At 39.0% G+C, this 24,717-nt stretch overlaps 1 protein-coding gene across 3 annotated transcripts in view; it reads right to left on the reverse strand.

Moving 5' to 3' along the window:
• The window catches only part of SLCO5A1 (solute carrier organic anion transporter family member 5A1), a 119,743-nt gene that overhangs the window by 61,148 nt on the left and 33,878 nt on the right, over nt 1-24,717 (reverse strand). For 2 of the 3 annotated variants that reach the window (XM_045861152.1, XM_045861151.1), the window contains exons 3-4: nt 8,642-8,774; nt 3,511-3,725 (exon numbers count right to left, since the gene is read on the reverse strand). The exons of the other annotated variant lie outside the window; for it this stretch is intronic. In XM_045861152.1, coding sequence (XP_045717108.1) covers nt 3,511-3,725; nt 8,642-8,774 — 348 coding nt within the window. The remainder of the gene's footprint in view (nt 1-3,510; nt 3,726-8,641; nt 8,775-24,717) is intronic. 3 annotated transcript variants of the gene reach the window in all.

Below are 24,717 nucleotides of genomic sequence, written 5' to 3' on the forward strand. Positions count from 1 at the left end.
AAAACATGTAATGGGATAAAGATAGTCTATTCAAAACATGGTGTTGGAAAAACTGGACAGATACATGCAAAAAAATGAAACTAGACCACCATCTTACACCATACATGATAAAAACTCAAAACAGATTAAAGAGTTATATTTAGACTCAAAACCATAAAAATCCTAGAAGAAAACATAAGCAGTAATACCTTGAACATTTCTTACAGCAATATTTTTTCTGATGTATCTCCTCAGGCAAAGGAAGGAAAAGAAAAAATAAACAAATGGAACTACATCCAACTAAAAAGTTTTGCAAAGCAAAGGAAACCATCAACAAAATGAAAAGACAACTCACTGAATGGGAGAACAGAATTGCCAGTGATACATCTGATGAGGGACTAATATCCAAAATTTATAAAGAAGTTGTCAAATTCAACATCAAAAAAGAAATAATTCAGTTAAAAATGGGCAAAGGACTTAAATAAACACTTCTCCAAAGAACATATACAGATGGCCAATAGATGTAATGAAAAGATGTCCAACATCACCAATCATCACAGAAATGCAAATTAAAACCATCATGAGATACCACCTCACACCTATCAGAATGGCTATCATCAGTAAATCAACAAACAAGTGTTGGTGAGGATGTGGAAAAAAGGAGACCTTAGTGAACTGTTAGTGGGAATGCAGATTGGTGCAGCCACTGTGGAAAAACAGAATGGAGTTACCTCAGAAAACTAAAAATGGAATTGCCTTTTGACCCAGCAATTCCACTGCTGGGATTATATCCTAAGAACCCTGAAACACTAATCCATAAGAACCTATACACCCTAATGTTCATCACAGCACAATTTACAATAGCCAAGTGCTGGACGCAACCTAAGTGCCCATCAGTAGATGAGTGGATAAAACAACTATGGTACATGTGCACAGTGGAATAATACTTGGCTGTAAAAAAATAAAAAATCTTACCCTTTGCAACAGCATGGATGGACCTGGAGAGCATTATGCTGAGTGAAATAAGCCAGTTAGGTCAAGATAAGTACCCTATGATTTAACTCATGTGGAATCTAATGAACAAAATGAACTAACAAGCAAAACAGTCACAGAGAGCAGGCTGACAACTGTCAGTGGGGGCTGGGTGGGGAGAGGGGTGGAGGGTTTGAGCATTAAAGAAAAAAAGAAAAACTCATGGACATGGACAACAGTGTGGTGATTACCAGTGGGGGAGGGGAGGAGGGTGGTGGAAGAGGGTAAAGGGGGGATAAATGGTGATGGACGGAGAATGACTTGGGGTCATGGATGCACAATACAGTGTAAAGATGATGTGTTGTAGAATTGTGCACCTGAAACCTGTATAATTTTGTAAACCAGTGTCACCTCAATAAATTCAATAAAAAGAAAAAAAGTTAACATCCTGAACCATGAAACTGAGCATAGAGAAGATGGCAGGAAGCAACCTTAGCAGTACAAGAAGATACCCAACAAAACAATGCATAGATTCAACTTGGAAAAATAATTTTAAAACTTGGTGATGACTTTATCACTTTTGAACCTGCCTGCTTAAGAAAGTGCATGTTCCCCCAGAAGCAGGTCCTGAGAGGAGGATTCAAGTCCAAGTTGTTTATTTGGGAGATTCAGGGAACACTGGACAGGGAATGTGAACATGATGCTCAGGCAGACAGAGCAGCCTACAAAGGACAGAGAAACACACAGAAGAACGGTCTCACCCATGAGGTGAGGCAGCTGGGTGTTTATCAGCCATTGGTTAAGACTGCTTTGGCGGGGGGAGGCCAGGGTGTTTATTTCTTGGCACTTGAACCTGTCTCAAGCAGGATCCCTGCAGTTTCCCAGCCTCCACCATGAAGACAGGAAGGTCCAGAGTGTGGATAGGGCCCTGACAGCGTCATCTACACCACATCTCATGCTGTTCCCAACAGCATTCATTTCCACTGCTGGTATTTGGTATCGACCCTCTCTCTGTCTTTTCTCTACTATCCAATACAGCATATATTTCACATTCAGGTCATCTATTTCTAAGCTATAAAACATACAATTTTAGCTTACCTATGCCTTTATTTCTCCCCTTGAATTTACTTTTACTCTCTGTAAGTTAAGACTCTAAGTCTAAATCTATTCCTGTATTGTAAATTTTTTATATCATCCTTGCTCTCATCTAAATTGTAAAAAAAAAAAAAAAAACCAAAACCACTCCTTTGGTAATAACCATCATGATCCATAAAAACATCCACGAAAAATGACGGGCTGACCCTGGTCCTCGGGGTGAGAGCTCAGGCCACAGCGGCATCCAGGGAGTTCTTTATAACAGTACAAGGAGTCATTTTGGCAATTTAGAAATACATATTGTCAGAAAATGATGACGAGGGTGGGAGGCAAATCTAAAACTTAACAGGAAAGAAGCATTTCCAAAGACATGTCACTGCACTTGCTTTGAACAGTACAGTCATTAAAAACAGCCCAATCTAAACGTTACCATTCTTAGGCTGTGGGGACAGTTCTGTACTATGGCAGTGACTTCCTGCTCGGCCAGGTGGATGTCTCTATTGCTTCACTGCGTATGTAGTCGAAGTGAGATGACAATGTGCCTGGGTGAATTGTACCTAAAACAGTGAGCGTGTGACCAGTGTCCTGCTTCATAATTTCACAAAAATCAATTCAGGGAATTCAGGAAATAGCAGAAACTAATGGGAGTGCAGCATTGTAGGTTTCTTGAAGGGATTTATTGCCACTCAGCAGATATATTGACTGCTGAACAAAGGCTGGCTGGTTGAGATTCAGTTAAATTGTTTAGGTTTGAGATGGCCTAATCTAGCTTTAATAAGGTCACTATTTTTAAGAGAAATAAAAATGAAAAAACAGATCACTGCACATCACTGAGACTTTTTAGGTGCTTTTTACACTGATTTGGAGGCTCAGCCTCTGGCTACCCTTCTCTCTGTCCACTTAACAAGCATTTGGCCAGGCCACTGCTGAGTGGGGTCCCCGTCTAGTGGTAGACTTTATATGGTATTTAAGGAAGGATCAGGCCATATTACTAAACCCACTATTCCCCTGTAACAAACCATTCATCATATAATGCAATAAGTACAATATTTTTAAAAATCAGATATCTCTAAGTATAGTAATTGACATAAATAAATGTATCTTTGGATCTAAAGTAGTGCTTCTCAAACTATTTGCGGGAAAGAATAATTTGATCATTATTATCATTTCCTGTCTATCATGCACCAATACTTTTGCAAAATCCACTAAAGATGAATCATTGGAAAATAAATCTTTAAAAAACATACAAAATACAAGCCCAATTTGTTATTGTCACCATTAGGTTCAACAGGCATAATGACTGTCAAAATGTCTTTAAAAGTTTCACAATACTTACAGCTCGATTTCAGTACTTATCTCATCTCAGACCACTGACAGCGGTGGGCAGCACTGGCCTGGGACCACAGTTTGAGTCACACAGATCTGAACTACCGTGCACATATTCACTCAAGAGACATACTTTACCTCTGACATTCTTTCCAAATCCCATAGAAACTTTTTTGTCCACTTGCTCAGTAGTGTTCGATTTCTCCTTCACAACATCATCATCGCTAACAGCATCAACAGAATATTTTTTCTTTTTCTTTTTCTTGTGTCGAGGTGGAAGCTTTTTTGGAAAAGTAAACATTGGGAATATCACAAGAAACATTGCAATGGCACAAAGGAGGAATCCACTCCACCTAAAAAATTGGGAAACGTGAAGAGCATTTATGGCTTTTGCATTGTGATAACAAATTAGCAAAGTAGAAGTTTGTGGTGATAAAATTCTCCAGAAAAAAACCTTTCGGCCCTCATCAACTATAAAACAGTAGGAAGCTGAACAAACTAAGAAAGTTTAGAAATCTTCCCTTGCTGTGGTATAAATGAGAAATCTACCCAATAATTATACTTGCATTATAATGAAGATTATAATAAACAACCTGACAAGAACTTCATTCAGGTATTTTTAAGCACATGTGTTAGTTCTGCTACAATGTGCATTCTATAATAAGCCAATAACTCATAAATTTAATAGAAAAATAATATGGACTCTGTAGCATGCTTTGTGGACCAGTAGAGACACTTTTTTCTTAGAAGAAAAATCATTAATATCTCATGTAAAATGTATTTTAAATTGCTCAAATATTTTTCTGCAAGCACTCAACATATTGAATGCTCTGAGCCACCAAAGACAGTTCATTTGATTCTTTACTTCAATAATTACAACCTAGTTATAAGCAAACTAAAAAATATGTCTCCAAGAAATGCAAGAAAGTACAGTTAAGTGTTAGATCACGTAGTATAGACCACGTATCCTATAAAAGTTCAGAGAGGGGAAATGTGTGTCAGAAAGATTCTTAGGAGAAGTGGAACTTGTGTATTGCAGAATCAAGAATCTGCCTTTGAACTGGTCAGAGGTCACCATGCTGCAGAAACTAGGAAGGAAGTACAGACAGTAGAACTCAACCTCTAGCCCTGCATCAGAGCTCAGTGTTTCTGGCCCCAGGCTTCTTGCGCTCATAAGTCCCCAGGGGCAGCAATTTCTCAGTCCCCTCTTCTTTCCCTATTTCTCAGCAAATAGCCCCTGGTCCTACCTAACACAGTCACTTCTTTCAAACTAGGGTCCTCAACTCCATCCTCTGTCCTTAGAGTCTCCAAGTTCATGAAGGCTCAGGCTCTGTCCTCTGCATCACACTCTGTCAGTTGTAACTGCAATGCGAGCAGCATTGCAATCGGGAATGTTGGATCCAACCCAGCAAAAATATAGACCAGTTGCTAAGTGGAAATTCATTTATAAAATTAGTATTTCAATTATAGTATTGTTAGTTGCTAAAGGTCATAGTTTAGCTGGGAGAATCATTCCTAGAATCTGTCATTAATAATCCAGTGTACTATTTTCAATCATATTTAGTTATATTAAATAAAGATTTGAAGCCAATCAGAAAGCAGCTTTATTTTGAGAAGATTGCTCAAGACAGACTCACAGCAATCTCAATTATTCAGAATATAATTCCAAACACAGTGCCTGACCTAGATTAGGTATGGAAAAAAATTCTTACATAAATACATCGAATGAGATAAATTTTGAGAAAATAATCATCTGTCTGCAGGAAACATAGCTACTAAAACATCCGGCCCACTTAGCGCTTGTCTGCTCATGAGGCCTTTACTAACCTGGCCCTGCTCATCAGCCTTTCTTGAATCTCTTTCTGTAGACTTGACTTCAGTCTCCCCACCCTTCAAATCCCTAGACCTCTCATGCTCTCTCCATAAGAGGGCAGGCAGTGGAGCTTCAGGGGCCGTCCTTGAGCTGTGGCTCCAGACTGACCTGGGTTTCTATCCTGTCTTTACCACTTACTAGCTCTAAGAGCCTCGGGAACTTATTGTGCTTTTCTGAACCCACTTTCTCATCTAAAAGAGGGATGATAATAACTGTTTTGGAGTCATCAAAATTAATAGACAATGTACAAAAGGAACCTAATAAAACACCCGCCCTATCAGCAATCACTTCATAGTAGCTTGTGTTGTTCGTTTTTATGTAGCTCTGCACTCAGAATCCCTCATGCCCAGCCAGAGCCATTGCCTTACATCATACACAAACATTAAAGGTACACTCACAGTGGCCTAGAGTGAGAGTAAATACACGAGAAGGAGAATAATTATAGAGAATAAACAGTAATACGAAAGTTGGGGGGCATTTCTAAGCAGAGCAAAGCAGCTGCACTCTTTAACGGTCTACAGTAACAAATCTTTGTTAACACATGAAATAATCATAATGCTAAAAGCAAAAAGCTAAGTAAGACAAGAAATGTGCATTTTGTGTTGGAAAAAGAAATATGACTAAGAGTCCAAATGGAAAAGCCAGGGTTCCTAACTCCTTTACATGAACCATTACTCAGAGACTGCTCACTGAGGGGGTCAATTTAGTACATAGACTAAGACCTCCACCATGCACTCAGTCTATCCCAGCTCCCACTGACTCTGAGGCTTTGGGCAAGATATTCAAATCACTGAGCATAATATTAGTGGCTACATATGGTTGTTATAGGCTTAAATGAAAATGTGTGTAAATCTCTTAGTATAATGCCTGAAAGTACCCAATAAATGTTAGCATTATTCCTTCCTTCCTTCATTCTTTCAGCATATATTTATAGAAAAATATATCATTCTACTAGACATGGTATAAAATAACATTGTATCAAATAACTGTGTCTCTGTTCAAGGTAGAAGTCCTACAAATAGGGCTACTAATTAGACAAAATTCATTTTTAAATAGACTCCTATTATATATTTCTATACTGAGAAATTTATTTGTAGGACGAGTATTGGACCACTAAAATGAATAAAACTACTTGGACATTGGTGAAAGACAAAGGAATGAATAATAACTAACACATTATATAGCAAGAACTATTCAGAGCTCTACATATATAGACTCATTCATTCCGCACAACCCAGTGAAGTAGGTACTGTAACTACTTCCATATTATGTATTTAAAAACACAATAACAACAGAGACACAGAGAAGTTAGGTAACTTCCCCAAGGTCACACAGCTATTAGGTGGCAGACTGGGATATAAACCCAGGGGACTATGGTTTCAGGCTCTGCACTCTTAATCACTCCACTTAGCTACCAATTGGATTGATGTCTACTGGGAAATTTTTCAAAAACAGCATGAAGCCCTTGTAAGCTGAAAACTCCTGCCTCCTTCTTTCTACCTGCCCCCTAGTTGGTCCCCTTTGCCTTTCTCTCTGCCACCAGATGTCCTGTATTGCCATGCTTTTCTCATGGACATCTATACAGAATACAGAACATACATTGGATGTTTATGTCTATTTTAATAATCTAGTTCTCTTAGAACAAAACAAAAACATCCTTATTCTGATTTATTTCAAAGATACCAAGAAAACAGTAGTTGAGACCAAAAATTTCCCTATCAGTCAATGACTGAAAATGCCTGTGTTATTCCCCTTGCACTGATGAGGGAACTTCCTTTTAAATAATTTCAAAATTCTACCAGGCCAGGGTCATCTAGACCTTAGCACTCCCATCTTCAAAGAGGATTGCTTATGAAAATAACAAGTGTTCTATAACCTAATTAATATTTTAACTGCTTTGAAAACAGAGCTAAACATTATTCCCACAAAGCTCCAAGTTTTGAGTGTATTATCTCCTAAGGAAGCACAGAACACAGTACTCTATGAAACTATAGAAAGTAATTACTTGGCACCAATGTCCAATCTACAGTATTCTCTTTTGTATAAAATTAAACTTTCTTATCTATTTATACCTATTATTAATCCATATTAAATGAACTTAGTACACCAATACTTCTTAATGTTTAAAATCTTGAAAAAAGAACTCATGTTCAAGTTGAGGGCTGTGAAGGACTCAAACACAGCCCTGGTTATCTGAATAAATAACCTAATGACCAAAGAGGAGCTCTTGTTCTCTGTGTCCTGAACATTACTTACTTAACAAGACAACTAAAGGCTAGCAAGTGAGGGAGTAGCTAAATCTCCAGGATAGGGAGAGAACAAACTATCGCCCAGTGAAAAGATTCACTGTGTATGACAGTGAAAAAGTAGAGCTAGCGTTCTGGCCAGTGGGGGAGGGTTGACAAAGCAGAAACACAATATAATAGGGAAGTGGGAGAAAAAATTTTAAAGGTACAGAAAAGATCATGAAAGCCTTGGTTAAAGAAGTCAGGAAAAGCCCTGGCTGGCGTAGCTCAGTGGATTGAGCGCGGGCTGGGAACCAAAGTGTCCCAGGTTCGATTCCCAGCCAGGGTACATTCCTGGGTTGCAGGCCATAACCACCAGCAACCACACATTGATGTTTCTCTCTCTCTCTCCCCCTCCCTCCCTTCCCTCCCTAAAAATAAATAAATAAAACCTTTAAAAAAAGAAAAAAAAAGGAGTCAGGAAAGTCCCAACACAGCCACATCACTCTTTTCCTGAACTCTTCTATAAAGAAAACAAAGGCCTCCACCCTAAAGAATGGGGATTAGGCTCTTATTCCCAACCCTTCTATGTCAGTTTCCTATTATTGCTGTAACAAATTACCACAGCTCTGGGCCTTGAAATAGTACAAATGTATTATCTTATAGTTCTGGAGGTCAGACATCTAAAGTGGGTTGGCAAGGCTGCATTCCTTCAGAACTGCACCTATTTCCTGGCTTTTCCAACTTCTAGAGTCCACCTTCTTTCCGTGGCCCAGGGTCCTCTGACTTCATAGCACATCAATCCAACCTCTGCCTCAGTAGCCATATCACTTTTTCTTACTCCAAACTTCCTGCCTCCTCCTCTCTCTTATAAGGACTCTCATGATTATATTGGGTCCACCAGGGTCACCCAAAATACTCTCCACATCTCAAAATCCTTAACTGAATCACAGCTACAAAGTCCCCTTTGCCATGAAAGGTGACACATTCATAAATCCTAGGGATTGGGACACAGATTTGGGAGATTATTCTTTTGCCGACTACTCCCTCCTAGGGGACTTCAAGCTATTTCTTATATTCCCTCTGAGGAAATTTTTATGTTAACTACAATGGTACTATGACTCTACCATTAACAATAAGTGAAATGAAAAATTTAGTAAACAGTTCTTACCAGTTTCCAATGAAACGAGGGTCATTCTGGTCAAGGTGAACAGGATTTCTGGGATCAACATAAAAACCAATAAGAAGTCCGCCTAATAAATATCCCACCGCAGGACCAAGAGCTCCCATGACATACATGGTGGCTGAGAAGACAGAAGGGGAAACGTGAGGTACCGCAACATGTCCCTTCAGTTTCAGTCACTATCTAGCTTCAGTCACACCCCGCAGGCGCCACAGTGAGACCCAGTCAACAGCTTCCAAAAAAAGAGTAAAAAGATTCACTCTTTAGGGAACTTTAGAGATTATGTCTTTGTCGACATTTGGGTTTCAAATCATGTCCTTTCTTTAACTGTTTACTGCTGTTCTCTTCGAACATCAAAACTATTTGGAGAACTTTGTGGTTGGTTTTATTTTGTTTTTGAATATAAGTGCTCAGGACCTAACCCAGACCCACTCAATTTAAATTTCTGAGAGTGCAGTCTTGGGCAGTTATTGAGGCGGTCACTGGGTAACCAAGAGGAGATAAAAGATAGCCTCGACAATAAGAAAAGGGAAGAAAAGTGGATGCCACTTGTCACAGCTGGAAGGTTCTAACAGGTTAAGGGAACCTGAGGCCAGATTTTGCCATGAAGCTGGATTCAGTTGAATTGGCAAGGCTTCCGAAGCACCTTCCAATCACTAATATTTTCAAATCACCACTTTACAATCAAAGATCTCACAATAGGTCTGGTTTGTTGTTAATTGAGGAATTTTACTTAAAGATTACTAAATCTTCGTAAACGGCCTGAGTGAGAACCTAAGTGGAAAGCACCAACCGACAGCTGAATAGAAAATAAATGTTTTAGCCCTGGCTGGTGTAGCTCAGTGGATTGAGCGCGGGCTGCAAACCAAAGTGTCGCAGGTTCAATTCCCAGTCAGGGTACATGCCTGGGTTGCAGGCCATGACCTCCAGCAACTGCACATTGATGTATGTCTCTGTGTCTCTGTCTCTCTCTCTCCCTCCCTTCCCTCTCTAAAAATAAATAATAATTTTTTTTAAAAAAGAAAATAAATGTTTTAAGCACATGTCTAAGTGTGGGAGGAGGGGGGATTACTGTCAGGAGATCAGGAAGGTTTTCAATCTATCCAAAAAGTTTCACCATCAAAATAGGCTTATAGAAAAAAATAACAAATCTGTTGTCATTTTTTATATTGTTTTCATGCTGAGGTATAAATTTTTTAAATAACAAATATTTCCAATTTTTAAGTTTTGAGGTAGGTTATGAAATTCCTAGAAAAATCCAGCCATACTCCAAACCCAGTGTTTGTCCTGTTAAAACTCTTACTTGGGGACAAATCAATAAACATATTTAAGGAATAACAAACTCAGGTGTGACATGTTTCTCATCTCTAGTGCCACCGGGCATTTTCCCCACTGAAGAAATCAGTGGTCCGCCACATCCTTTCAACAGCACTTTGTTTACCAGAAAGCAGGTGGCATCATCAGAATAGCTGCACCTTTCTTTGTCATCTGCACAGGAATAAACTTGGAAGAACCCTGTCCCTCCTGTTACAGCTATAGGCAGTCATTGAACACAGGATCTCACTTTTTGCAAAGTTTCAGTAGAGAAAGCACAGTGTTTATTTATTTTACAGAACCATCTGCTTGTAACAACAAGACATTAGGCTCTTGGGCTTGAACATTTGCACTTGGAAATGCAGAGTGGAGGGGGCATAGCCTCATATAGCTGGTATTCTTTTGGAAGCATGCTTTTGATAAAATTAAATTAGAGTCTTAATAAATATCTTGTTGACCTCCCTGCTTATAGCCTAACATGGAACTCGAGAATAGAAAGCACTGTTCCAGTCCCAGGCATTTCCATATGCATATGAAGATAAAAGTTATGTTTACACCTCCAGGCAAACCAGCACTGTACATGACTTAAAACTGTAATGAGGCCAAAATGCAACATGAATCCTCTTCCCGAAATAGCTCCTCCCACATGAAAGCGACCGTCTTACAAACACAAATGGGGTATTTCTGCCAAACTGTTTATGCCTGGGGCACTGAGAACAGCTTCTCGGAGCTCCAAGCTGCAATGCACACGGGATGTGTGCTGGAGAGACCCTCCATGACCCAGTGACGGGAAATTTGCACCTTAACTACTTCCTCAGGTGCAGATGGAGCTTCGTAAAGTCAGCTGTGTAGTCAGAGGAAAATGATCTCTGATTCAACTGAATCATTCCCATTAACAGAAATAAGTATGCACATATATGAATATCTATATAACTCTACTGTATACTGCATATAGTATAGTAACTACTATACATAACTATATTTCTTATATGTATGTTATATACATATATTTATGTCTATGTAACTATACTATATATAACTGTTTATATATATTTATAAATCTATATCAATAAGTATACATAATATATTGAAAGTATATACTCATATACTATTGAAAGCCAACTCATTGACATGGTCCTATTTAGTAAATAAATCATTCTGGCCACTGAGTCATCTTATCCATTGATTAACCAATGGCACTCATTCAGAGCTTATTAGAGGAGTGTATTGTTGAAGCAAACACATTACTTACTCCCTGGTCAAAAATTCCTAATCCCCCTCCCCACTGTCTAAAGAAAAAATCTAAACTGCTCTACCTGGAATTCAAGGGTGTGACAAACTGGCCTCCTGCTGCTATGTCAGTCTCCAGAACTACTGCCTGTACGCAGGGCTGCATGCAGATTGACACGCAGATCAGGCCTGGGCAGAGGCATCTCCTTCCCGAGCAGTGGCCCCCGGGGCCTATCTGTCTGAGTCCCACCCAACCTTCAAGGCACAGCCAAGTCCCGCATGGACAACCCTCCCGAGTGGACTCTCTCTTCAGCATCCCTGTAAACTACATAATTTACAGAGATGTTTCATTTGTACGAAAACCCACACTTTATCATGCCTCCCAATCAGTAAAAGGTTTTACATGTTTGCCTACAGTATACTTCTCAGTAAATATAATGTGCATGTAGCATTAGTGTCTCTCACCACTCACATCTAATACATCAGTAAATCCTCTTAGTTTCCAATCAAATCCAATACCCAATCCTTCTGCTTACTCTACCCTTGTCCACGCCACTATTGCCACTCACCTGGGAAACTGTTGGAGGCCTCCCGACTGGTGTTTCTGCTGCTGCCCTTACTTACACTGTCAACATGGTAAAGCATTTAACACAGCGGCCGCAACGGCCCTCCCGCACCATGAGCCAGGTCATGTCACCTCTTCGCTCACACCTCCCCACAGGAGAGCCGGCAAAGAGCACCTTACTGAAGCTAAGCATGTGCCCACACCAGTTCTTATTATTCTTTTAAAATAAACTTCACAGTTTTTTCCTAATGATTATAATATATAATAGGGATTCATTGCAGAGAAACTCCCAAGAGCATAAATAATAATTTTTAAATCACCCAGAATCCCTAACTTCAGGTAAGATACTAACAGTAGTAATAAGTGTTATTTTACTATTCATATACTGTATATATTTTAAACAGCAGGAATTATACCATACTTCTAGTTCTGCAATACAGTTTTCACATAAATATCTTAAACAGTCTTACAGCAGCAAATATTTTTCTAGAGCATTTGTTCTAGCTAAGTGGTGTGCTGTTGTGGGGCTGTGACACACTTCACTAATGACCCCTCGAGGGGCCAGCTTTGTGCTCACAAATGTCTGAGTGCGGTTATTCTCCTGCAGGCTGCATTGGCCTGTCTAGAGCTTTGTTCCTGCACACACTGCACAGAACAAGACCCCAGCCTGAGGGTGACAACCCCGGCCCCCAACCAAGCTCCACCACATTCCTCCGTGGAGGTAAGAAACCACTCTTCATGGGAGAAGGTCTACAAGGCCCCTTCAGCTGGGTGGAGCCAGCCCTTTACCTTCACCTTGAATATCATGGTCGGTTCAGGAGAGAAACCGCTCTTGGGAAGGCTGGCCCACCACCTGTTTCCTTCACTGACCTTTCCCCAAGCCGTTTGACCTTCAGGTCTCTCATTTCCATTTTCTTCTTAAATTACTTTATACCTTATTCTGTGATCACTTGTGCTTTTTACATTAAAGCACATTAACCTCTATTTTTAATTCCATTTACCTTCACATTTAAACATTTTCCTTAAATTGTTTTCCATAGGGGTTTTCATTGTTCAAATTAACTTACAAGTTTTTAAAAATTATTTGTTTGTCCCCTACTTCTCATACCTTAAGTAAGTTTGCTTACTTTTTTAGTTCTTGCTTTATGAGGCTAACTTTTTTTTTATAAACTCTCATGATTATAAACTTTAAATCTTGGTTGAACTCCTGAAGTTTACCATATTTTTTGGTGTTTAGCGGTTTCTCTTTCCTTTCTCAGCCTTCTGACGTCTTCTTTTGACCGACTTTGCTTTTCTTAGCCTTCGCTTATATTTTGCTATTTTTGACCAGTTTTGGTCATAGCTCATTAGAAGCTGGGCCCAGAGTCATATCGCCTCCAGGCCATCTCCCCGCTGCCCCTGTTCTCCTGCTCCCACAGTTAACGATGGTAGCCTGAGGGGCTCACACGGAATTCACCCCACGTGTCAAGTCTCACTTGCACAGGGCACATCTGACCCGCTGGGCCCTGTGATTGCTCTCACTGTCCAGTAATGAGAGCGTGTGAGTCCCAGATCCAAGGTCTCTGATGCATAGTGCTGCCTCTAAGACAAGTCAGGCCTTTGGAGCAAGAGAGACAAACCAGAGGGCTCTTCATTCGGCTCCCACTTGGCCTGGAGAGGGTCCTACGGGCTGACCTTCCCAATCCTGCTGGAGAGAGAAGGCATGACATCCTCCTCCAACACCCACCTGCACGCAGTCCACCACTTGTCAAGGCTGACACCTCCGTTCCTAGCAGAGTCCAAAGATTCTGTGCCTTCCTCATCACAAAAGCCCATCTTGGTTGCATTGGGGGTGATCTCAAATAGGATCATTCTGTACAGTCTGCTACAACCCAAGGGAACAGTTCTCTGTACCCTATAGTCTATGTTGAATAACTCAACCTGCCTCTTACACAAAATGATTCAGGAACTCCTATGAGTGATCAGCCTGCCATCCATAGCCTCACTAGACCTGGAAAACCAAGGGGTCTAATCAAAATCAGCAGCGATTTTAGTATCACATGAAGCTACACAGTCACCTCCTTCTTCCAGGTCTCTGCTCAACTATCTCTCCCCAGAAAAGCCATCACTCACCACATATCTACATGTGGCACCCCCCACTGCCATCTCTTTGTCACCCTACCCTGCTGGCGTTTTCATTATGGCACATGCTGCCATATGACAGGACATTTGTTTATTCACTTATTTTCTGTGTCTCTCCCACTGGAATGTCATTTCCATGAGAATGAGGACTATTGTTCTCACTGATGCCATATCCATGCCTAAGCAATCTGACCATAAGTGCTAATAAATATTGTTGAATAGAGAAGAGATGAAGACATGGACTTCCAATCTGGAGTACAGGAACAAAAGGTCAAAGAGGATTCGTCCTTGCAACAGTGCCTCAAAGAGCCATCCACGGGCACCTGCTCCCCAGAGCCCCGGGGCTGCCCTGTCCTTGTGCGCCATCTCCATCTTCCTTCCCCATTAAGTTCTCGGTCTGGAAGAGTGGGTTTCTATGCTTTATCCACAGAGCCTCAACTCCTGCCACAGCCCGCTCCAGGCCTGACTCTGACCTCTGCCAGGCTGTCCATGGGCCACCACCCTCCCCACTGGGTTTCCAGAGATCTCAGAGCCTCTTTGGAACAGTCCAGGATTTGCAGGACCCTCATTTGAACTTGGTCTCTAATTTACCAGACTCTGTTTCCATGTTGCTCCCCTCCTCCCACTCTTCCCTGCATTCTTTCCACCACTTCCTCATGTCCCTGCTGGCTCAGACCCACTTTCTCAGCTGCCCCACGTGCCACTGAGTGCAGCTGGGAACCGATGCTGACAGGGGTGTGGGGTTATGCGTATAATTTAGGCTCAGTCTCAGGACCTGGGATTGCACCCAGGATGGTCACACAGAGACATTCCACATACATGTCCAAGGTCCTCAGATGACTATCAGGCCCAGACAGGGATACAGTGAGAGCAGATCACCCTCTTAAATATTTCTGGTGTCACAGCTACTGCAGATGACAAGAGGACATGAAAAGCAATCCACACATCAGTTACAGCATCGGGGACGCCAACTCACATTCAATTTGCATAATTCCTTGAAAATCAGCCAAAGTACTTGAGAGCATCACATGTAAAGAAATCATTCTTTCCACTCACAAGCACAGACAGATGAGACCTTTGATCTTGGTTATTTTGAGCAGCAACTTTGTTTCTCTTAAGTGATTCAGTTATTTTAACACAGACCTGAAGCCAAAGAGCAGCCGCCTCAGCTCTCAGGGGCTGGTCTATCACTCTGCTCAGACATCCAGAGAGCACCTCAGGTCACACATGAGAAGGGAAGTGGGTTTATGTAGATTTAAAATATTTTTTCCTCACTACCGGAGTGAGCAACAGTTGGTTTAAATTCACTCTTTTCCTCTAGAAATATTTTCAAAGTAATTTGTACTGTAAAAGGGAACAACCAAGGACATGTATAAGCAGACAGTTGCACCTTGTTCATATCTGGGGCATAGGAGAGGGAAGTGTTCAGTGAGCTGTGGCTTTAAGACATCATGTCTGATGACCTGTGAGTGCCCGCTATCTCTGTAGTCTCTCCAGTCCTTGGGAAGAACCTCAAGGACAGCTATCGTGAAAACATTAAAAAATTCTGTGAATTTTTTTAAATTATATTTTGGGGCAATACTATGTTTTACTAAAAGTTAAGTATGGATTCCTAGTGCAAAGATAATCAAAATATTAATGAATCCAGAAGAAACTAACTTCACTAGTTATCACAGAAATAGAAGCTACAAACAATGAGATACAACTCTAAAGCAGCACAAGCCTTATACATTTGGTACAAGCATTTCGACAGAAATTCACTATATATATCATGAGGACATTTATCCCTGTTACATATGTAGAAAAACAGAAATAATGTTAATAATCGAGATTAACTACATTTTGAGGCATAATGCAAATATTAATTTTAATGTTTAAGAAGAGTTTTTGTACTTGGAGGAAATATTTTTAAAATTTAAGTAAAAATAATACAAAAGTCTGTTGATGTTGTGATCATAATTATGTCAAAAACATGTACTTAAAAAAACAACTGTCTACAAAAAAGCTACTAAAACTAATACATGAGTTTAGCAAGGTTGCAAGATACAAATTTAATACTTTAAAAATTCATGATCTTTCTATATGCCAGCAACAATCAGAAATTAAAACAATATCATTTATAATTATATCAAAAATATAAAATACTTAGAGATAAATCTGACAAAATAGGTATAACACCTTTACACTGAAAATTACAAAACATTGCTGAAATTAAAATTCTGAATAAATGGTGAGGCATGACTCATTTATTGATCAAAACCCAATACTGTTAAAATGTTAACTGTCTCCAAATCAATCTAGAAAGTCAATGCAATTCCAATCAAAATTCCTGTAGGCTCTTTGTAGAAATTGACAAAGTGATCCTAAAGTCCATATGGAAATGCAAAGCTCACAGAATGGCCAAAATGATTTTGAAGATCAAGAACAGAAATTGGAGAATGGAGAGTACTGATTTTAAGGCTTATTTATAAAGATACTATAATCAAGACAATAGAGTATTGGCTTAAAGATAGACAAATAGATCAATGGGATAAAAAAGAAAGTCCAGAAACAGACCCGCACTCTATACGGATAACCAATCTTTGAGAAAGATGTTAAAGTAATTCAATGGGAAAAGGACAGTCTTCTCAACAAGTGGTGCTGAAACCATTAGATAGTCACAGGCATATATTAACTCAATGAATCAGAGACATAAATGTAAAACCTAAAACTATAAAACTACTAGGAGAAAACAACTTTGGAAAAATATTTTTCAGCAGACAATTTACCAAAGAAAATATGTGGGTGGCAAATAAGCACAGGAAAGGTGTTTGGCATCACCAATCATTAGGAAATACAAATTACAGTCACAATGAGATGCCACCAAACTCATTCAAAGGGTTAGAATTTCAAAGACAAACTATTCCAAGTCTTGGTGAGAATGTGCAGCAACTAGAACTTTCATACACTGCTCATGTGGAATGTAAAATGCTCCAATTACTTTGGAAAACAGTTGGTAGTGTCTTAAGGAGTTAAAACGTAACTGTCATATGAGTTGACCATTATACTCCTAGGTATTTTTACAAGAGAAATGAAAGCCTATGTCCACCCACAGAGTTACATACAAATATTCACAGCAGCTCTATTGTAGTCACCCAGAAGTGGAAACAACCACTCGTTCATCACGAGGTAAATGGATAAACAAATTGCAGTGTATTCATATAGCGGAATACTATTTAGCAATAAAAAGGAATGAATTACTGATACACACTAAAACATGGATAAATCTCCAATTATGCAAGTGGAAGAAAGCAGACACAAAAGAGTACATGCTGTATGAGTCCACTGTAAAATTCTAGAAAGTGCTAACTAATCTGGAGTAATAAAAACAGTCTGTGCTGGCCTGAGTGTGGGAGGGACCAGCAGAAGGAAGGGGTGACAAAGATGCCTAAGGAAGATTTGGTGACAATGGATATGAGCAGTCGATGATGGTGAAGATTTCATGGGTGTGTACATGTCAGACATTATCAAATCATATACTTTAATTATAGGTGGTTTATTTCATGTCAATTTCATCTCAAAAGAGACTGAGAATGTCTAAAAGTGGTTCCACAAGTCTATAAATTTACCACAAGTTATTGAATTACACACTTTAAGTGGGTAAAGTTTATGATATATTAAGTTATACCTCAAGTCATTTAAAAAAAATTTAAAAGACCAGAAGGAAACAACCTACATATCAAAAGTTGTTTGCTCAAGTAGTGAAATTACAATGGCTTGGGGTTTTCTTAGTGTTTTCTTTATAGCATTCCACAGCTTCAGCTAATTGAATACAAATTTAATAAGGAAAAATATTTAATATATCTCCTGGAATTAGTACATTTATCTCTTTTAACTTACAATACTCTAGCCATCAAATGTATCATCTTTGTGTAAACTTAAGAAAAGTCTGTATTGTTTTAAACTTGAAGAAAACCTTTACAGGTTAATGGACTTGTTTTGCTTGTTCTCACATCTATAGCACCTCCTGCAGGGGAACCTAACACATGGTGACCACCCAGCAGCTCTGGTGGATGGGCGTACAGTATTTGTAAAGTGGTCCTCCCCTTTTTCTTAAGACTGACCTGCCCAACACATCGTGATAAACTCTCTCTGGCTAAGTTATTATAACAAAATAGGGGTCAGCAAACTACTAGCCAAATCAGTAAATAAAGTTTTATTGGAACACAGTGCATGTGTTCACTTACATTTTGGGTGTGACTACTTTCACACCACAGCAGCAGAACTGAGTAGCACTACAAAGACTGGATGGCCTTCAGTCTAAAATATTTACTATCTGGCCTTCTATAGGAAGTTTGCCATCCCATGCAATAAATTCATTTATGTTCATTTACTCTGTAGAAGTATCAGATAAATGTTTGCCTCTAAGGTAATTATAATTATCTAAGCTATGAATATACGAGTTCTGTCCAGAAAGTATCCAGCCATGCACTATGAAAAAGAGAAACACTTACTGAAGAAGATACGAGATACAAGAAACACTGTACATAAGACAATGATGCCTCAGTCTCCTTCAAAGGCACCTTGGGACCTCACACAGTTCTCCCAATTGCCATTAGCTGCTCTTTTGTATTTTCCTGAATCTCATTGACAGTCTGCAATCTCATTTCCTTTCAAAGGTGATTTTAGTCTTGGGAAAAGCCAGAAGTTGCAAGGTACCAAATCTGGGCTGTAGAGGGTGCTGAGCCACCCGGGTGATTTCATATTTCACAAAAAAACTTGCAGGAGATGTGATATGTGAGTGGGCGTGTTGTCATGATACATCATGACAGCTTCAGCTGCCGATCACCAGTTGCCCACAGCTGCAGCCTTCTGAATCATCCAAACAGTTTCTGGGGAGGAACATTCAAGCTTAATGCAAAAGTTGATGCAGATTTAAGCACTGCTCACTCAGTCATTTTGAATGCGACAGCCACACAGTGCACATGCCCACTCAACATGCCTACCACCCCCACTGACTAGTACAGTGAAGTCATCATTGTTCATGCATGCACATTCCAGTCCACTCTCCTTGGCCAGATCACATCGATGTCACCCAAATCATTCTTGTTATATTAACAATGGCTGGACTTTTTCTGGGCAGACCTCATATACACGGAGGTATGGGTGAGTCTTAGTTTAAATGCATATCTGGAAAAGTCACTCTTCTATAGGTATTTTATTATGAACAAGTTATCTATGGAGATTAAAAATTATAAATATAAAAGTAAGGAATACTTGTATAAAAAGAAATGCATTTATTAAGTCCATTTTTCCAGTGTTGGCAATTTCTCAAAGATTCAATTTATAGGAGTATAAACCCCAAGTAACATTTTAGTTGAAGTATGATTCATTGTGAAGTAAAATAATATCACAACTATTGTTTATCAGTGATCTCTCAGAAACTACAATAGGCACTTTACATCTTTTGTGCCATTTAACACTAACAGCTTTATGGAAAATAAAGCTGTTATATTAACAATGGCTGAGCCATTCCCAATTTACAGATGAGAAAGCTGAGCCCTGAGAAGTTAGGAGATTAGCAATTACCAGTAAACTGTAGAGCCAAAACCAGAACTTGGCTCTATCTGAAACTGAAGCCTTTCCATTTGTGGACACATGTCTCTAAAATACAAATAAGTAACAAAAGTTTAATTAGAAGTATGTAGGTCTCGGGGGATACATGGTCATGGAAAAAAATACAATAGAAAATAAACTATTAAAAACTCAAAAGAAACAAAAGAAGTAAGTAGGTTTCTACCATTGAAGAAATTAGTCCCATAGGAGTTGAAAATCTCAAAATATTTTTGCCACCATTAGAAGCAGTAGCCTTAAAAGCATTCTAAATGAAAAAGAAGCTCATTCTTTAGAGTTTCATCTCGAGCTTCATCACTAATTGGCTGCCATAGGATGGCAGAGAAATGCACATTAACTGAAAAATACATTCCAAATATGTTACATGATATTTACTTCAATAATTACTGTGAAGACTCAGAAGAGTATACCAGCTGTTAAGAGCAGATTAAATTGATCTCCTGGGAAGAGCAAATTATGCCAGGAAACGCCTTCCAGGTAAACAAGCGTAGGTAGGACACACTCCAGTTTGCTTTCCAGGCATTTGAAAAAGCATGATTCCCATAAGGAAAGATCCAAGTGTGGGGCAACACTTAGGCACAAGTGGAAGAACGTCGTGTGCAAGTGTCCGCACACACACTGGCATCATCGTAGCCTTCCACTGATTTTGACAGACAGTCAAGTGGTATCAGCTTTTTAGAACACCTTTAATATTACCCCCTTTCCCCATCAATCCTCTGGCATCCACAGTCAGGCTGCTTACACTAGGGCTCACTGTAAAGCTATTTCTTATATTTAGAAAAGCATAAGTGGTCAAAGTCCACAGCCATGGACAGGAGAACTGTTGCTGAAAGGTAACACTGAGCACTTGTTACATATAAAAAACATACTGTGCTGAATGCCTTTATATATTTTTTCTAATTTAATCTTCACAACAACCTTATGCTATAGGTAGTATTATTGTCCTAATATAAGGCATTTTCCTTTGTAACTACCTCATTGATGAAACAAGAGAATCAATTCATCTGATTTAAAAATGGATGATCCCTGACTCTTTGTTATATAACAATACAAAGGTCATTTATAAATACAAGCAGTTTTATTAAGCTAATATGCCGAAACATTTCATGTTTCTTCTATCAAACCACACTTTCACTATTTTCAAATTCTCATTTGGAAAGCTGGGCTACAGTTGACTTTTATGAAGAGGAAACATGGCAAATGACCAATCTAATATCCGGTATTTTATTTTAAATAAAAAGTAATGCTCAACATCCCGGGGGCAATTAGGATTCTACTCAACATTTGAGTGGTTCCTAAGAATGCTGGCTTCAGCATCAGATGTCCGTGACTGTCAGGGGCCAGCTCCGTGATCTTACACAAGACACTCAGTCCTGCCAGACAGGCCTCCTCATCTATAAATAGAGAACCATAATTTATCTACTTACAAGAGTTATTGAGGGAATAAATGAGATAATGCACAAAAAACCCTTAACACTTACTAAGTGTTTAGTCAATGGCAGCTATAATAATTATCATTACTACTGCTATTATTATATCTAACTTGATACTTAAAATTATGATTCTGAGACAATACAAGACTTTAAAGTATCTTCAGAGCCACCAAAGGATGGTGATGTTACATTCAGTATCATGTTAGTGTTCAATGTATTTATTGAAGTTTTTGGATATGGAATTCACATAGATGGCTCTCAGATAATCAGAATTTTTAGTTACCCAAAGCATTATTATATTTAGTTACCCAAAGAATCATTATATTTTCTAATGATTCATCAATCAGTAGTTACCTGTTGAAATTACACTGCATGAAATACCTGATGTTAAGCATTATGAGTGATATATATGTGGAATCTAAAAAAAACATAATGAACAAACAAAATAGAAACAAACTCAAAATACACAGAACAAACTGATGGATCCCAGATGGAAGTGGGGTTGGGGGACTGGGTGAAAAAAAGGTATGGAGTTAAGAAGTACAGACTGTTAGTTACAAAATAGTCATGGGGAGGTAAATTACAGCACAGGGAGTGTAGTCAATGTTACTGTAATGATTACATGTAGTGTTGAGTGGGTACAAGACATACAGGGGGTCACTCCGTACATAATTGTCTGACCACTATGCTATGCACCTGAAACTAATATATTGTAGATCAACTGTAATTGAAACTTTTTTAATTTTAAATGTTGTTTGTGATAAAAAAAAAGCCATTTCCCTTCCTATAAAAAGTTTGTGGAGAATTTTTATTGAGAAACAAAACACACAAGGAAAGATAATTACCAAAATAAGACATTCTATGGTAAGGGCTAAATAGTGGTTCCAATAAGAATTTGAGAATACTTAAAGAGAGAAATGGAAGAAAAAAACTAACACTTTAAGTGCTTCCCCTGTGCTTTTTAAACAGAATACTAAATCCTCCCCCAAAATATTTGAATGATAAGTTTAATGAATTCCCACTTTACAGAAGGATTCTGACCTTTGAATGTTAAGGAAAAATATATACCCAACTCTCAGTCTTAGTATGTAGTAGATTCAAGACCAAGTCCATCTGACTCCAGAGTCTAAACATTTACACCATACCACGTGGCCTCCCAGGCGATTTAAATGAAACCACAAATGAAATTTCACTTCACACAACAAATATCAAAATAAAACCATAAGAAAAAACAAACCATCATTAGTGTCTTCCCAGCAGAAAGATGTTAATTTATACAACAGCCAAATAATACATAAGACATCTCAACACTAGAAAATTCTGAATTGTCATAGGAGCTACTATAATTTTCAGAGCAAAGTTATTAAAGATATTTTCATAAATTTACACTATAAAATTTTCAAATTTACTCACACACGTTATTGAGTTCTAAAGGACATTTCTAGAGTAATTTCATCACTTATAGAGCATTAATTCTGAGACCTGACTAGAGATAATAAAGCTATTATATAATATTAAATAGTTCAAAATGGGAAATTAATGTATTTCTAAAAATACCAAACTAGTATATAAAAATGTCAACTGTGATCAGAAAAAAAATGGCTTTGAGTTTGGTCTAATTCTCTCGTACTCTTTTTAAGAGTTCTGCGTTTTGTATTAGGGATATCCTGAATAATACCATTTGCTATGGGGCAACTTTTCTATATTTTAGTTCATTCTCAGTGATACAGATTTACCACTGTCTTTTGAACCCCATGACCCATCCAATCCTTCAGTTTTCAACTACTGTCAGGAAGTTTCACCAATAGGCAAATATGATAAGAAGGGGAAAAAGCAGATACTTGCTAAGATTGTTTTTAAAAATAAGAATTCTAAGCTCTGTCTAGCAGGCTTCAGTACTTAAACTACATTTTGTTATATTAGGCACCAAGTTTTCCTAAGAGTTATGTATCTGCAGCTTGGGTGGGATTTTGGTGATGCTCTTAATTAGTGAGAAAACTTAGAAATAATTATTGATTCCCTTCAAGACAGTAAAATTTCCATGATCTAGAAAACACATACACACAGAGGGAAATATAAAGTTAAAACACATATCTGGTAATCTAGAGCTTCTCAAATAATGACCTTGCCTAAGAGTATCTAGATAATTTAAGGAAAATTATGTTTATGTCAAATATATGGGGGAAGATCTCAGTTAATATATACTTGAATTACTTAAATAGTCTAAAAGATATTAAGTAAAAGGCTTGATGATTTCAAGTAAATGACTACTCTGTCCAAGAAAATAGTAAATGGTTACGGTTCCATTTTTTGACTATCTGTGATTTTGGAAGTGAAAGTGAAGGCTCACTGAAAGTGTTAGGAGACTAAATTTGCAGATCAGCCTCAAGGGGAGAAGGCATGAAACCCCCTCGTGACCCCGGGCTGAGCCGTCTCCCCCCGGGGAATTTGCCTCATTGCTTCCCCGGCAGTTCGGACAGACGGATGCGCAAAGCATGAAATCAGGAATCTTCCGTCATTTTGATTCATGGCATGTTACACTATGACACGTCAGTGTAACTTTATTCCTTCTAACTTCTGATACATTTCTGAAAAACCAAATTCAGACCTACCCATACCCCAAACTGACATATCCTTTTCCCCCACTGAAAAATGCAATGGTTAATTTTATGTATCAGCCTGACTGGGCTAAGGGATGCCCAGATCGCTGGCAAAGCATTATTTCTGGGTGTGTCTATGAGGGTGTTTTCAGGAGGTAGTTTTCCAGTCAGTAAAATGAGGAAAGAGATCACCCTCATCAATATGTGTGGGCACCATCCAACCCATGAGGGCCAAATAAAACAAAAGGTGGAGGGAGGCAGGGCAAATTCTCTCTCTCCTCTTGAACTGGGATTTCCACCTTTCCCTCACACATCAGAGTTCCTGGTTCTCAGACCTTTGGATTCCTGGACTTACACTAGCAGCTTCCCAAGTTGTCAAGCTTTCGAACTCAAACTGAATTATACCACTGGCTTTCCTGGTTCTCCATCTTACAAATGGCAGATTGTGGGACTTCTGGTTTCCATAACCATGTGAGCCAACTCCTGTGATAAATCTCAGTCTCTCACATGCTCTTTCTCTCTCTGACTCTCCCTCTCTCTCTCCATATATATGAAGTATATATGAGATCTGTACAGAAGGTATCCAGTCATGCAGTATGAAAAATAGAGGCATTTATTAAAGAAAATACAAGATACAAGAAACATTGTACATAGGACAATGATGCCTCAGTCCCCTTCAAAGTAGGTACCCAGGGACCTCACACAGTTCTCCCAATTGCCATCAGCTGTCCCATCATATTTTCCTGGATCTCATCAATGTTCTGAAATCTCTTTTCCCTTTCAAAAGTGATTTTAGTTTTGGGAAAAGCCAGAAGTTTCAGGGCACCAAATCTGGGCTGTAGAGGGGCTGAGTCACCTGGATGATTTGATGTTTTGCCAAAAAAACTTTGCATGAGATGTGATGCATGAGTGGGCATGTTGTCGTGATGAAGCTGCCAGTCACCAGTTGCCCACAGCTGTGGCCTTCTGAATCATCTGAATGGTTTCCATGGAGAAATGTGCAAGCTTGACTCAAAATGTGATGCAGATTTGTTTCTCTACTCAGTCATTTTGAATGCAAGGGCCACACAGTACACAGGCTCACTCAATGGCATCCACTACCCCCACTGACTAGCACAGTGAAGTCATCACTGTTCACACAGGCACATTCTGGTCCATTCTCCTTGGCTGCCAGGTTACATTGATGTT

Source organism: Phyllostomus hastatus, unplaced genomic scaffold (genome assembly GCF_019186645.2).
Source record: "Phyllostomus hastatus isolate PE091 unplaced genomic scaffold, TTU_PhHast_1.1 phas_scaffold_21, whole genome shotgun sequence".
Taxonomy (NCBI): Eukaryota; Metazoa; Chordata; class Mammalia; order Chiroptera; family Phyllostomidae; genus Phyllostomus; species Phyllostomus hastatus.